A 14,683-nucleotide genomic window follows, 5' to 3' on the forward strand; every position below is an offset into this window, starting at 1 on the left:
GAAGGTGTGCTTGCTTTGCCACAATAATGTACACTGACTGGACAACCAGAGGGTGCTGTGATGAAACAGAGGGTGGCATGGGTGGGCCAGAGGGTGGCATGAGTAGTCAGAGAGTGGCAGTGGTGACAGAGAGTGGCAGTGATGAAGAAGAGTGTCCCAAACAGGCTGGACACGTAGAAACAACAAGTTCGCGAAACTTGCGACCCGACAGGTAAGTTCGCGTTTGCGAAATTGTACAAAACCCTCGCGAACTGGCAGAAACCCGCGCGAACACAAAAAAAAAAAGAATCCGCAAATTCGCGAGAATTCGCGGATTTTGCGAATTGCGAGTTCGCAAATCCGCAAAATTTGCGAACGCGAGATTCGCAAAATTCGCCCATGCTTAATCACCACATCATCACTTAGGGGCACCACCACATCACTATGCGCTACCACAACATCACTGAACGCCACAGCATCACTCTTCGCCGCCACAACATCATTCAGAGCCACTACAGCATCAATCTGTGCAACCATTCAACAACAACTGATTCAAATATGTTCTCTCAATGTTTCAAACTTTATTACAAATGTCACAAAAAAATGTTAATATTTCACTTCTGTTCTTGCATTTTCATCACAATAAAATACACTAAACATAATCTTCCAAAAAGTTATTTGCAGAAGTTTAAGCTATTGCCATTATAAATTACAATAACTTTTATTTAAGTATTAAATATTGAAAAAAATACAACCCATTGTTATTTTTAATATTAATACATCTAAGTCATGTAAATACAACACATATTACATTACAAATGCTATTGGTGTCACGTTTGCAAAAGTTAACACTATTGGCATTGTAAATGACAAAGATATTCATTTCGCTATTTTCAAAACAAAAACATAAATAAAAAATGTGTCATTTACAATACTAATCCCTCTAACTTTACTAATGTGAGCCCTATTGCATTGTAAATGCTTGTTTTGTAGGTGGCTCTATGTGTGGGTGGCTCTGTGTGTGTGTGTGTGTGAGTGTGTGTGTGTGTGTGTGGCTCTGTGTGTGTGTGGGTGGCTCTGTGTGTGTAGGTGGCTCTGTGTGTGTGTGGGTTGCTCTATGTGAATGACTGTGTGGGTGGCTCTGTATGTGTGTGCGGGTGGCTTTGTGTGTGTGGCTCTGTGTGGGTGCAAATGCAATAGGTCTCACATTTGCGAGCGATTAAGCTATTGCCATTGTAAATGACAATGCCATTTATTTATGTTTTAAAAACAAAAACATAAATAAAAATAATGTCATGAGCAATTCCAATAGCTCTAACTTTAACAATGCCGAGACCATTGCATTGTAAATGCATGTTTGTAACTTACACACACCACTTTTCCCTTGTAACACACAGTATGCTACCGCTCACATTTTGTTTGCCTTTGCCACCATTGCCTACGTTACGTTTATTCTTGTGCCTGAGTGTCTAGCATATTTTGCAGTATTATAAATCTAATTGTACTTTGTTTTCTCTTGTAACCTGCACACTTGTCACTTTTTCCTCCTGTGCACTTTTTGCTACCTCATGTATTTTGTTTGCTCACAATTGTCACTTTTACCTCATGTAACTTAACGTCTGCTTTTGTAATCTGTTCATGTGTAGTGTTCTCCTCATGTATCAGTTCTGTTCCTTTTGTGAAGCGCTCTGACGCCTTCGGGTAAGGTCCGCGCTGTATAAAAACGCATAAAAAAATAAAATAAAATAAAATAATACACACGGACGAGAAACAGCAAACGAGCGCCCATGAGTGGAGGGCGCTAGAAGCTCATGTGGTGACAGTAACGTGAACTGCAGGGGTGCACAGGAAAAGAAGCACGCCGTGCATCAAAGCAGGACATAGTGCACGTGGAGGAGGAGAATACGGCTGTAAAACGCATGCACTCTCATGGAGAGCTTCAAGAAAAGACAGAAAGGTGTTCAGGAAAAGCGAGCACTGGTGGAAGAATAGGAGGATCCAATCAGAGAGCTGGTAATAAGGCTATGCTCCATGGGAGGGGCAAAGACATGCTCGAGGAGCTAAAACAAATGAAGCAAGTGAATAGAAAGAAAGCAAATGTGAGCAACAAAAACTAAATCCAGTGGTAAGCAATGGGCGTGATGCATTCCTAGGTCAGTATATCCCAGTGGTAGGCTTTGACTATCAAAAGAGTAGTGGTTGAAAGAAAAGTAGTGGAAGCACAGAAGCCAGACAATCAAAAGAGATAGTAAAGAGGCTATGCTGCATGGGATGGACAAACAGAAGATTGACAAGCTAGGAAAGAAAGAAGAATCAGATAGATGAGAGTGACAGGACGGCCAACCAACCAACTAATTGTAAGCAATGGGCAAGCTCCAAGCCCCTGTCGGTTCTTGGTAAGCCCACCATATGTCTTTCACAACCAGACAGATGCGCTGTCTGGTAGGCTCAACCTAAAAAGCATACTTGGAAATGGAAATGTGAATGCCGGCATTTGTAAAGCGCACAGCTAAGGACTGTGCAGCATTTGCACATCAAATGGTAGACTTATTTTTCCATTATTCAGTTAGTGCTCTATCTAACACCTAAATATAGCAGCATTGGAAACATTCTGTTTCGCCTATCCTTCTTTTATTTTTAAATACATGCCCTTTACTTGACCCGGTCTCTCACACTGTCAACTGACAACACCTACAGTCTCTCCCACTCCTGTGATCTCTTTCTTACTGACAGTCGCTGTGCCATTGTGGGTGAAGTGCTCCTTTAATTCTGACATCTTCCTCTGCATTGTCATCAGTCTCCTGATGCACAGCTGTTACCACAACCAGGTGCCTGTCCCATCACAGGACACAGTGCTGTAAGGACAGTCATGGTGGCCAGCTGAGAACCCTTCACTGCATCATTTGGTTTATTGTCTCCAGATTAGATCATCTGACACAGAGGATTATTCGGGGGCGGGAAAGGAGTTCGTAAGGCACTACCGCGTCATCGGCACGTGGTGGGGGAAGGAGTCACTGATAAAATAATTAATGTTCCCAGGAACTGATGATCACTGAACAATTTTCTTGCAGACCAGGGGCGCAACCAGGCCCTAACTTCTGGGGAGGCTCACATTTCAAGCATAGGAGACGGAGCCAGATTCAGACCTGTATGGTGTCCTGTCATTCTTATGAGGAAATGCATTAAATAGAAGTCTGTTATTCGGTATGATATATATTAAATAGTATATTGTAAAGCCCCCTGATGCAGTAACATTAGTTTCAGCATAACAGGCTGCAGGAACCTTTACAGCAGGTTCGAGTTCTACTAGGAATTTAAACAGAACAAACAGTTAATGTTGCATTTTAATACCCATTTAAATAAGCTAATCTTTTAGGATTCTGTTTCTAAATCTAGTTTCTTGTACAATTATTGGCAAATGATGCATTATAGCAGACACCGGGCCAGTTGCAGCGGAAATTCTTTTTTAACCCCTTCGCTGCTGATGACGAGCTCAGCTAATTTGGGAAAAAACATGGGGGCATATTGGCAAGAACCTCGTTAAAATGATCGCCATTTTGGCAGAAGGAAACTGCCGCTAAAACGGCGATAATGGCTTGCAAATATGCATTATAGAATTCCAATAGAAGCCCAGGTTAGATGTCCTGCACATCTAACCTGGGCTTCTATTGGAATTCTATAACGCATATTAGCAAGCCATTATCGCCGTTTTAGCAGCAGTTTCCTGCCGCTAAAACTGCGATAATTTTAACGAGATTCTTGCTAATATGCCCCATGTTTTTTTGTTTATAAAGGACAGAAGACTGAAATCACTACAGCACAAGATGGATACAGTTCTGGTGCTTCTCAGATAAAAAGAATGGGGTGCTTCTAATTTTAGGTTGGCAGAGGAAGTTGGCTTTCATACAGTGTAGGGTTCAGGAGGTGTGATATAATGCAGAAGAAAGACAGGACCTATTTTATGCAGTGCATAATGACAGATATACAATGCCTTGACGGCAGATGATTTGGAAGTCAACAGAGGGCAGAAATGTAAGAGGAGGTGCCAGATGGAGAGGACCTCGCTCAGATAAAGCAAGTAGTAGTATTTTCAATGGTTTGATGGTTGCGAAAGCAAGATGCTGGAAACCCAAAATACAATTCCCATAATCTAGTCATGAGAAGGTAATTAAATTTACAACAGTCATAAAACAGTGAGAAAAAGAAAGATTTTGGACAGCCTACGGAGGTAGTCAAAGCCAGTGGATGAAACGCAATAGATCTGTTCAAAGCCGGAGAGACGGTGGTCAGAAATGTATTCGAGATTGTTTGCTGGCTCAGCAGTGGTGAGCGCTGGACCCAACTCCACTGCCCCACAAACAGAACACTGCTTATGAGGAGGTCCATTAAAGATGAGGTCTTCTGATTTGTTGCTATTGGGTTTTAATTAGGCTTCATCCAGGAGGCAGTTGCTAGCAAGCAAGACCAAAATGTCTCTTGGGCAAAGACAAGATCATCGCTATAGGAAGCAATGATTTGCGTAGTTGCATAGGACAGAAAACTGACTGGATAACATAAAGATAAAACAACATAGGGCTCAGAGAGGACCCGTGAGGGGTTCCACAAGCGAGAGGTTTAGAACGTGACTGAAGATGGAGTGTTTGGGACTGCACGAATAGAAAAGAGGAAAACTACTTCAGGGTAGGGCCTTGTATCCTAAGTTTTTCTAGTCTATTGAGAAGCATCAGATAAGAAATACTGCACTGCTCTACCTCTTGATCAAATCATAATAAATAGGGTGTAAGTCATCTGGCTCAGCTACTTTCGACCCATGGAGTGGCGGAACCCGGCTTATGCACGGTCAAGACATGAATTACTCTTGCCGAAGGAGGACATTTCGCCGTGGGTTTCATTTTCAGGGATTTTACAGGGAAAAGGTAACAAAGAGGCTGGTATGAAGTTGCCTAAATGCGTAGAGTTCACTGAATATTTACTTCAACAGAGCAATGATAATGGTTTTCCCCACTCTATGGGAAGTGATGCTGAGAAATGAGAAGCCAGGCAGGGGCTCTGATGTTTAGAAGTTGAGTCAGGACACAAGCAGGACATGGATCTACGGGGAGCCACATTGAATTGGAAAGGCAAGAGGCGTAATAGAGACCATGGAGAGTTGGTCGGAGTTTGTGAAATCCCCAAGGGTGGGCCAAGAACACAATCTTGCATGAAAGATGTTACACTAGTGTCAAAATGAAACCAAATGTTTTCAATTTTTTATGGAAAAATTCAGGTAGGGAATTGCACAGCTCAGCACAAGACTCAATGGACTTTGCAGTTAAAGCTGCTTGAAAGCGATTGTCTTGTTTTTTTGCAAAAAATTGTTACTCTCTGATTCAATCCTCGGAGCAAAGTAAATAAGCAAGCAGTTTTAATTTCGTTTTCAAATCCTCAGTGGCCAGGTGACAGGTGTCTTTAACAGAATGCCATGGGAAATAAGGCGTGGTTCTTGAATGACAGGAACATTTCAGGGGGCAACACTATTAAGAGCAGATTCCATACACAATAATGACGTAAACATGCTCTCATTTCATTCCCCAAATAAGGCCTGGAGTGGCGTGTGGTAAGGGCAGTATACAGATGTAGCTTTAGTTGACATTGTGCATCAGATAAATCTGGGCTGTGTGATGCCCCGGTTCATCTGACCAGGCAGTCTGAGCATCAGGAGGACACCAACCTGGTCAGTCTATGCATAGGAGAAGCATGGCAGCCGAAACTAGTGCCTAGATGCATCATTCATAATTGCATTCGCAAACGGTGCGAATCGCATAATTCGGACGTTTGCGAATGCAATTCATGGTTTTGGGATGCATCAATTAATAATGTTTTTTCGCATTTTTAGGAATCGCAAAAATATTTGCGATTTCTTTAAAAAATCGCTAAGCTTGCGGATCACATTTAATTTGCGAAAACATGCAATGCATGAAACATCGCAATTTGCGATTTTTTAAGAAATCGCAAATTGGAATTCTTAAAATTAGAAGAAGTTGAACCTGGTGCTAATTTAACTAACTTCTTGCACTACAGCTGTCAATCGTCAGTGCTGCATATAAGGGCCTCATAGACCTTGAATTTGCCTTTCAGGATGGCAGCACTTTTCTTTTTGGCTCTCAGGGAGAGGTTGAGAGTAGCTGCAGGATGGAGGAGAAGGCTCATACAAGAGAGAATCTTCAGAGTGCGCATAACCTTACTAGGGCAGATTGAATCAGACATATTTGCTAAGTATAGGCTGAATGCTACTTTAATATTAGATTTAATTCAAGAATTGGACCCAATTTTGCAGAGGCAAACACGCAGGACACAAGCCATACCAACCCATGTGCAGGTATTGTGTTCACTGCACCTCCTTGCTTCTGGGTCATTTCAGGGTGTAATAGCCATTGCTGGTGGTGTCTCCCAGAGTTCACTTTCCAGATTTTTAATGCCTTTCTAAATGCCATGTTACAAAGAATAAGGTATCATATTAAATTTCCTAGCACACAACAGGAGTTGATGAAAACCAAACTAGATTTCTACAACATGGCTCAATTTCCACATGTCATTGGCTGTGTAGATGGCACACATGTTCCCATTTGCCCACCCTCTGAAAATGAGTATATTTTTCGCAACAGAAAATGCTTCCATTCCCTTAACATTCAAGCAATTTGTAATTCCAAAACCATTATCACAGACATAGTTGCAAGTTACCATGGAAGTGCCCATGACTCCTACATTTTTAGACACAGTGCCATTCACGCTAGACTGCTTGCAGGTCAATTTGGTGATGGATACCTGCTTGGTAAATTTCTTTTTCTTCTAAACACACTTTCCCTTCATCTTCACACATTTCTTCTGTGCAATTTTCAAATTACATTGTTTTCTATTACAGGGGAGATAGTGCCTATGCAGTAAGGTCTTATATCTTAACACCATACCTAAATCCAACTTCCAGGAAAGAGCAGCACTACAACCAGGCTCACATAACAACCAGGAATGTGATAGAGAGGACCTTTGGTGTGATGAAATCACGCTTTAGAATACTTCATAAAACTGGTGGAGCATTGCAATATCAACCAGACATTTGCTGCAAAATAGTAGCAGCATGTGCAATGCTGCACAATCTAGCAACTGATAGAGGCATAGAACTTGATGAGGAAGATGTTTTACCTCAAAATGACAATCAGCCTCCTCAACCACAAGCAAGAGCACATGGACCAGAGGCAGCAGAGGGGAGAAGGAGAAGGACAGAGATCACACAGCATTACTTCTGAATAGGTAGGAAACATACTCTGATTTTTTTGGTTTTGTAATCAATGTAAATTTTAATTCAAAGTGAAACAGAAATGCATTTACTTCATGGACTTTGACTGTATCACAAACTTAATACTGTGCTTTAAATCAGAAATGTTCAAATGATAATTATTGAACCATTGACAACTTTGACATTATTAATACCAATCAAGAGGCATCACAGACATAATGTCATTTCTCTTGGCCACGCACTCCTAATGCCTTCCCTGCATTTTTTCCACTGTGCATGGCCATATTACTTGCATCATTCAGCTTTCTATTACTACGCCGTGTGCCACTTAAGCAATGCTCAAGTGTGCCACTCACAGCACTGCTGGCACCACTCTCTCCCATTGGTAGTTGCTTTTCTGGGGATGCATTAGACTGTGAAATTCCTGATGGATCATAGGTAGTCCCCATTCCCTTTTGAATATGTTCAAATGTTTTCATCAAGAGTACCTGGGTTGAAAGGGTCTGTTTGCAGAGGCCACGTGTACAATTGGAAAGGCGAGTCATTTGCCTGTTATGAGCCTGCATGTTGGTCAGTAGTCGTACCTGCCTTTTGCCACTTATATTTTGCTGTTTTTGCATCAATGTGCACATGGTCTCCAAAGAATTGGCAATGCGGTCAAGCTTCAATGAAGATGTTTCATGGCCTGTCTTCATTACATTTATCATTTTATTCATATAGGTAGATAAAGAACCCATTTGTTTGCTGATATGTCCCAGTTTTCCTTTAATTATTCTAATGTCTTTGCCTTGCAGGCGCTGTACCTTTAGGATTTTGTCTTCCACAAGATTGCCAGTGATGGGACCCTCTCCAAAATGACCACTTTCTCTCACATTACCTCGGCGCAAAGAAAACTGCTGAAGACTCCTTTGCCTACTCAGCCTTCTATTTGTGACTGTTGGGGGGCTTTGAGGTTGCCTTTCAGCTACATTGTCATTCTGCTCTGTTTCAGAATCAGTTTGCAGCAGTTGTCGCACTCTCTGTCTTTCCCCTGTTTGTGAATTGGATGCTGATGTGCTAGGGGCATTTCCCAACTGTGTTTCTTGAACTTCTTGGTTGTTGAAATCCCTCAAATCCCGCTCAATTATTTCTTGCAGTGCTTCTATGGTTTAAAAAATGCAAACATGATGTTACTTAAAGTTTGCACTTTCATTAAAATAATTAATAACAAGTGAAATTCTACACAATCACATGATCCCAGTCTCATTCATAATAGTTCTTCATAGTAATAAAGTTTCGATTACAAATTATTGTTTGTGTGCATGATGGACTCTTCAAAACTACAACTCCCATAATGCACTGCTTTCATTTTCCTACCATTAAATAACTGGTGCTGGTAACACACAGATAACATATCATACACAACAGAATTACAATGCTGTTAATCCAACTACTTTCACAACACTCTTGAAATTTTTAGGCTCCATTCAGACAATCAAAAGCATATACAATTCAATTACCTTCAGAAGGAGTTGGAATCTCAGAAGTATTAATGTCTATCACTCCAACTACAGCCTCAGTCAACAGTGTGCCTTCCACCATGTCTTCCAGGGGGGTGTTGGGTCTATCCCTGGGTGTTCCACCTCCAGTTTCCTTTGCTGATTTAATCCTGTTTGCTAGCTTCTCTTTTGCACGACTGCGCAGGTCATACCATCTTTTTTGTAAATTGTTTATGTCACGATGTGCCCCTCCTACTGTGTTCACCTTTGCTTGTATGGCAATCCATAGGTTTCTTTTAACAGCCTCAGGAACCTTCAAAAACAGCTTACCAAAAAGCTGTTCCTGTCTTGCAGTCACCTCCTCAATAAGAATTTCCAACTCTTGATCAGAAAACTTAATTTTCCTTTTCCTGGCTGGCCCCTCTTCAAAAGGATTCTCATTTTCCATTTTTCAAAAGATTTGTCAGGCACACAGTGCAGCAGCAACCTCCTGGGAAAGCTCACTAAGCAAACTGCCAAACCTCACCTTCAAAAAATGGAGCAGATGGGCCTAATTGCTGTACTGGCTTTCAGGCAGTTGAATCAATGAGATTCATCATGTGTGTAATTTCGCAATTTGCAATATCGCAAAATGCGAAATCGCAATTAAGAATTTGCAATTTTACTGCGATTCGGTAAAATTTGCGATTTTTAGCGAATCGCAATAAAATTGCGAAAAAAATGATGCATTGACATTTGCGATTCCTTATTTGCGATTCCTTATTTTTCGCAAATAAGGAATCGCAAAAAAAAACGTTGATGCATCTACCCATAGGCCATAGGAAGTGAGAATAAACAGCTTGATAAGTAGGGCTGAAACCTCCGCATCTCGGTTGGGCGGCCTTTTTCAAATGTTTTATGCCCACGGGTGCCAGGCCACACTTAAACACAGCACATTTGCTGGAGATAATTTATTTTCAGGTTTTCTTTTTAGAAGAATGGAAATCTGTCAGCCGAAAGCAACAGATGTGCAATACATATTGTGCAACTAATAACTCTGACCCTTGTTGAAACAAGCGTTTGGGTAGGGATAGAAATGTACTAGTCCACTCGGAAATGGGGCCTATGTGCACTGAGTTCAGAAAAATTTGCCAGGCAACAAACTATTTACATTTTAATATACACCACTATACACATGTATAATGTGAATTAAGTGGACTGATTGATAAAAAAACATTTATTTAACCTAATGCCAGATTCAATATTTCTGTGACTCGATTTGTTTTAAAATAGAGCTGCACATTATTTACTTTCTGATTTAATTTGCAATTGACTATTCCTTCAGTCATAAGTTTCTTGCTGGCTTTATCCATTGTTCCATTCACCTCTTCACTTGCTTGTCCCTCTTTCTCCACCACCACATCTCCCCTTCTCTTGATAGGTCTGCCCCTGGTACACTTTACCCACCTCTTCCTGCTCTCCACCTGGCCTCTCACCTCTCTGCTATCATTTTCCCTTCTCTTGCTGGTCCTAAAGCCCTTCTCACCCCTTCTTGCTCTGCTGTTCACCTCATCTCTCACCCAGCCTTTTAACCCTTCCTCACTAGGTCTGCTGCTCTTGCACACACCTTTTCCAATTCTCTGTCTACTCCAGCCTCTTACCTGCTCTTGCTGGTTCTAACACTCTGATGTCACCTCTCCCCTCCATACTTCACTCACCTCTCATCTCTCTCCAATCTCTACCCTTCTCTTGCCCTTCGTACATTCAGCTCTCGTCCATGCTCTGCACTTTCCTCTCATTTTCCCAGGTCTCTTACATTATCTTGCTGGTTCTGCTCTCTTACATCCTCCCTGTTCTATATGTTGCCTATTATCTCTCTCTCTCAGCCTCTTACCCTTTGTTGGTAGTTCTTATGGGAAACAACCATTACAACGCAGTCATTACAAAGCACTACCTTTAAAACGCAGCCGCTACAACGCAACTGCCTCTACATCGCATGCCATTTCAACGCATGCCATTGCACTGCATGTCACTACAATGCATGCTATTACAACGGACACCATTTCAACGCATGCCATTACAACAGATACCATTATGACGCACGCCATTACAAAGGATTGTAAGGTAAGTAATGGAGATTTTTTTGTTTTAAGGGTGGGTATGTGTATTGGGGTACATGGAAATAGTAAATTTAACCCCTACACTATCCAACACTTTCCCTACGGTTGCACTCACTGGAGTAGGAATGGTAATTTTTACACCTACACTACCCAACACTTACCCTACTGTTGCACTCACTGGAGTGGGAATGGTCATTTTTACCCCTACACTATGCACCACTTACCCCACTGTTACCCTGAAAGTTTAATGCAGTGTAATGATATGCATTGTAATGGTATGGGTTGTAAGGGTATGCTTGTAATGGTAGTTTTAAAAAAGTGAGTTGTAATGGCATGCGTTGTAATATCATGCAATGTAATGTTAGTTGCGATGTAAAAACCGCGTTGAAAAGGCATGCATTGTAACATCATATATTCCTTTTTTTTTTTCCTCATTTGCCGTTTCCTCGTTCTGAGAGTATTCAACCACCTTATTGTCCTTCCTGTAGAGGGCCAAGAGCATGACCTCTTTCGGACAAACATATAGAATTGGCGGGAGGTACTTTCAGGAAGATCTTACTCCATCAAGGCCTGTCGCAGCCTGTTGGCCCTGGCTTCGTTGTGATCCGGCAGACCCCATCTGGACCATGGAGTAAAAGGGCATAATCATCGGACCCCGGGTAAAAAAAAATCCCTGGTGGTCCGAATATCTTAGCGTCTCCAGTTGACTAAAAGATTCCAAAAGGCAAGGCTCCGAGTGCTGCCAGACTTAGCTGTATCAACCTTCGATGTTTCGTAAAGGGATGACAGCCATTCTGCGTGGGTCGGAGGATTGGAATCGACCCAATGTTTGCATATTTGTCGTCTTGCAAGGAGGATTGCATAAAACAAAAAGGTCCTTTCTTTCCCCTTAATATTTTCCTCTAGACCAAATATAATTAATGCTAGGCTGATGGTAATCGGAGTTTTGAGGATTGACTCCATAGTGGCCCTTACTCCTTCCCAATAACCACTAATACTGGGACAGTCCCAGAACATATGAGTATCAGAAGCTGCAGGGAGGAGGCACTTATTGCAACACTTTCCTGACTGGAATTTAGAAAGCCTTTGGGGGGAGAGATAGGCCCGATGGAGTGTAAACAGGTGGTTGGGTCTTAGCCATGCAGGTTTAACAGCATTATATAGGAGACTAAAAGAGTTAAGCCATACATCCTCTACCTGTGACCCCAATTCATCCCCCCACAATTCTGACGGGAGCTGAAATTCACCATCTGCCTCCTCCATGATGGACCAGTACCAGAAAGTCACCTCCTTAAGTCCCATTTGCCTTTCTACCAGGTGTTTCTCTAGAGGGTTATAGCTCCCGACCTGATCTTTTCTTTTTAACTGCTCTCGAGACCAGCTGGTCAATTGTAAGTACTTAAATCTAGATAGTGCTGGGCTGACCTTCTCAAAGAGCACTCCCCATTCCACCAAAGAACCTCCTGCCATCAACTCTTCCCATCTTAGAATCCGGGCTTCTCGTAGGGGGGTGGCAAGACTGTCTTTTAGGCATCGGGGGATCACTGGGAAATCCCATATTGGGGCAAGATTGGAAAAATATGACAACCCAACTCTAGACTTTATCTGAACCCATTCTCTCAGTAGTGATTGTAGGGTCTTTAATCTCACCTTCTTGAAGAATCTTTGATGGCCAAACTTAAACAAGAAGCCCTCCAGTGGAAGATTAGATCCAGTTAACATAGCCCTACACATCTTCCCATTTGAGTTATCCACAGGGGTTTTCAGCAACATCCTGGAGTAAGACAGCTGGAATGCCCAAGCATAATACTCCAGATCCGGCAATGCAAGCCCCCCTTCTCCCTCCTTAGTTTTTTCCAAGCCAGTCTTACAGATTTGTAGCTCCAAATAAAAGAGTTAATTTGCTGCTGGCATTTATGGAGCTGTTTGGAATCGAATGCAATTGGGATTGAGTTAAAGATGAAAGTAAATCTCGGGAGGATCGACATTTTTACTAGATTAGTTCTCCCATAGATCGTTAAAGGGAGAAAGGACCATGCTCTCATTGATGCCTTTGTCTCATGACAAACCCGATCCAGATTGGTCTGAGCTAGGATACCGATGTCATGGGTGATTCTAACTCCTAGATACCGGATTGAGGGGGTAATTGAGAGAGATGAGTTGTCTATATTCCAGGTCATAAGCTCTGTTTTCCCTGCATTCATTTCATATTCAGAGACCCGTCCAAATTCCTCCGCCCTCTTTACGACTACCGGGAAGGCCCGGGCCTGATCTATGGTGTATATGAGGATATCGTCAGCATAGAGTCCGACGTTCTTCTCCCAGGCGAAGAATGTAAATGGCGGGATACTACATTCTTCTCTCGGGATCTGAACAAAGGGTTCCACATAAATATTAAATAAAAGTGGAGAGAGCGGACAGCCCTGTCTGGTGCCCCTCATAATTCGGAAAGGTTCAGTACGGGTGCCGTTCACCAAAAGGCTGGCCCTGGGGGCACTATACAGAAGGTTGATTGCTCGACAGAACTTAGGCCCCAATCGAAACTTCTTCATTGTGGCATCCAGGTAGGCCCAGTTGACCCTATCAAATGCCTTAGTGGCATCCAGGATCATAATGGCCAGAGGAAGGACGAAGGTTGTAGCGATATCGATAGCTCCTACCAGATCATGGGTTAGGTCTGCAAACTGACGTCCCTGTATAAAGCCCTTTTGATCTTGATGTATAATCGTGCCGATCTCCCTCCCAAGCCGCGCCGACAAAATAGCAGCAAAGATCTTGTAATCGTTATTTAGGAGCGAGATCGGCCGGTAAGATCCACAATCGGCCGGGTCTTTACCAGGTTTTAAGATCAGGGCAATATTTGCATCACCCCACGTCTCGGTTGGTGACGCTCCATTCAATAGAATGTCATTGAATAGGTGAGTCAAGACTAGAGCAATTACCGGCCCGAGAGCGCGATATAGCTCACCGGGGATGCCGTCAAGCCCGGCGGCCTTCCCCTTCTTTGATTGTTTGATGGCAGTACTGACCTCCAGTTCTGTTATTTCTTTATCCATCCGGTCACTCTGCTCCCGAGTGAGCACAGGAAGTCTGACCTTTTCTAACCACACATCCCTGGCCGCTGGATCCTCGAGGGTTTCCTCTGTATAAATACCCTGAAAGAACTCCTGAAAGGCTTTCCCTATGTCTGAGTTAGAGATCTTAGGGCAAGCTTCTCCCTCGACTCTCACTTCCCTGATGTAATGTTTAGCCTGGTCAGATTTAATTTTCCAGGCTAACACCTTACCTACGGCCTCACCATATTCAAAATGTGAGAGCTTGCTGGCCTCCCACCTCTTAGCCACCCTATCCTGCAGGATGCTGTCAAGTTTCCCTTTTAGTTCCTTCCGTCTCTCTTGATCTATTAGGGACAGATTATCTGAGCCTGGTTTCGAGTCCAGAAATGTCAACTCCCGCTCTATACTTGATATTACCTCGTTATACTGTTTCTTTCTGTATGCAGCTCGATTGGTGATACACCCTCTTAAACAGGCCTTAAACGCCTCCCACACAGTTGTCAATGAGGCCGAGTTTACGTTACTATAAAAAAAAGGGTAGACTCTCCTACCAGAAAGTCCATCTCCGCTTCCTCTAGCAATATAGTCCGGTCAAAGGACCAAGAGGTTTGTTTGGTTTGTTGACCCAGTGTTAGAGAGAAGTAAATTGCCGAATGATCAGACAGGTGGGAGGGGAGGTATACCACACTCTTCAGAGCATCTCTTAGAGTATAACTAAAAAGAGCATAGTCAATGCGAGATTTATGCTTATACTTTAAGTTGTGAAAGGACACCCCCATCTTAGTGCCAGCTCTCTCC

At 42.6% G+C, this 14,683-nt stretch overlaps 1 protein-coding gene across 1 annotated transcript; it reads right to left on the reverse strand.

Annotated features, from left to right (window-relative positions):
* Window positions 1-7,473: 7,473 nt before the first annotated feature.
* LOC147712908 (uncharacterized) lies at window positions 7,474-9,178 on the reverse strand. Its single transcript, XM_086919722.1, has 2 exons — window positions 8,752-9,178; window positions 7,474-8,393 (listed from the first exon to the last, which is right to left on the reverse strand). Exons 1-2 carry the CDS (start codon window positions 9,176-9,178, stop codon window positions 7,474-7,476), a joined length of 1,347 nt encoding a protein of 448 aa, XP_086775848.1.
* Window positions 9,179-14,683: the final 5,505 nt, after the last annotated feature.

This window comes from Lissotriton vulgaris, chromosome 5 (genome assembly GCF_964263255.1).
Source record: "Lissotriton vulgaris chromosome 5, aLisVul1.2, whole genome shotgun sequence".
Classification (NCBI taxonomy): domain Eukaryota; kingdom Metazoa; phylum Chordata; class Amphibia; order Caudata; family Salamandridae; genus Lissotriton; species Lissotriton vulgaris.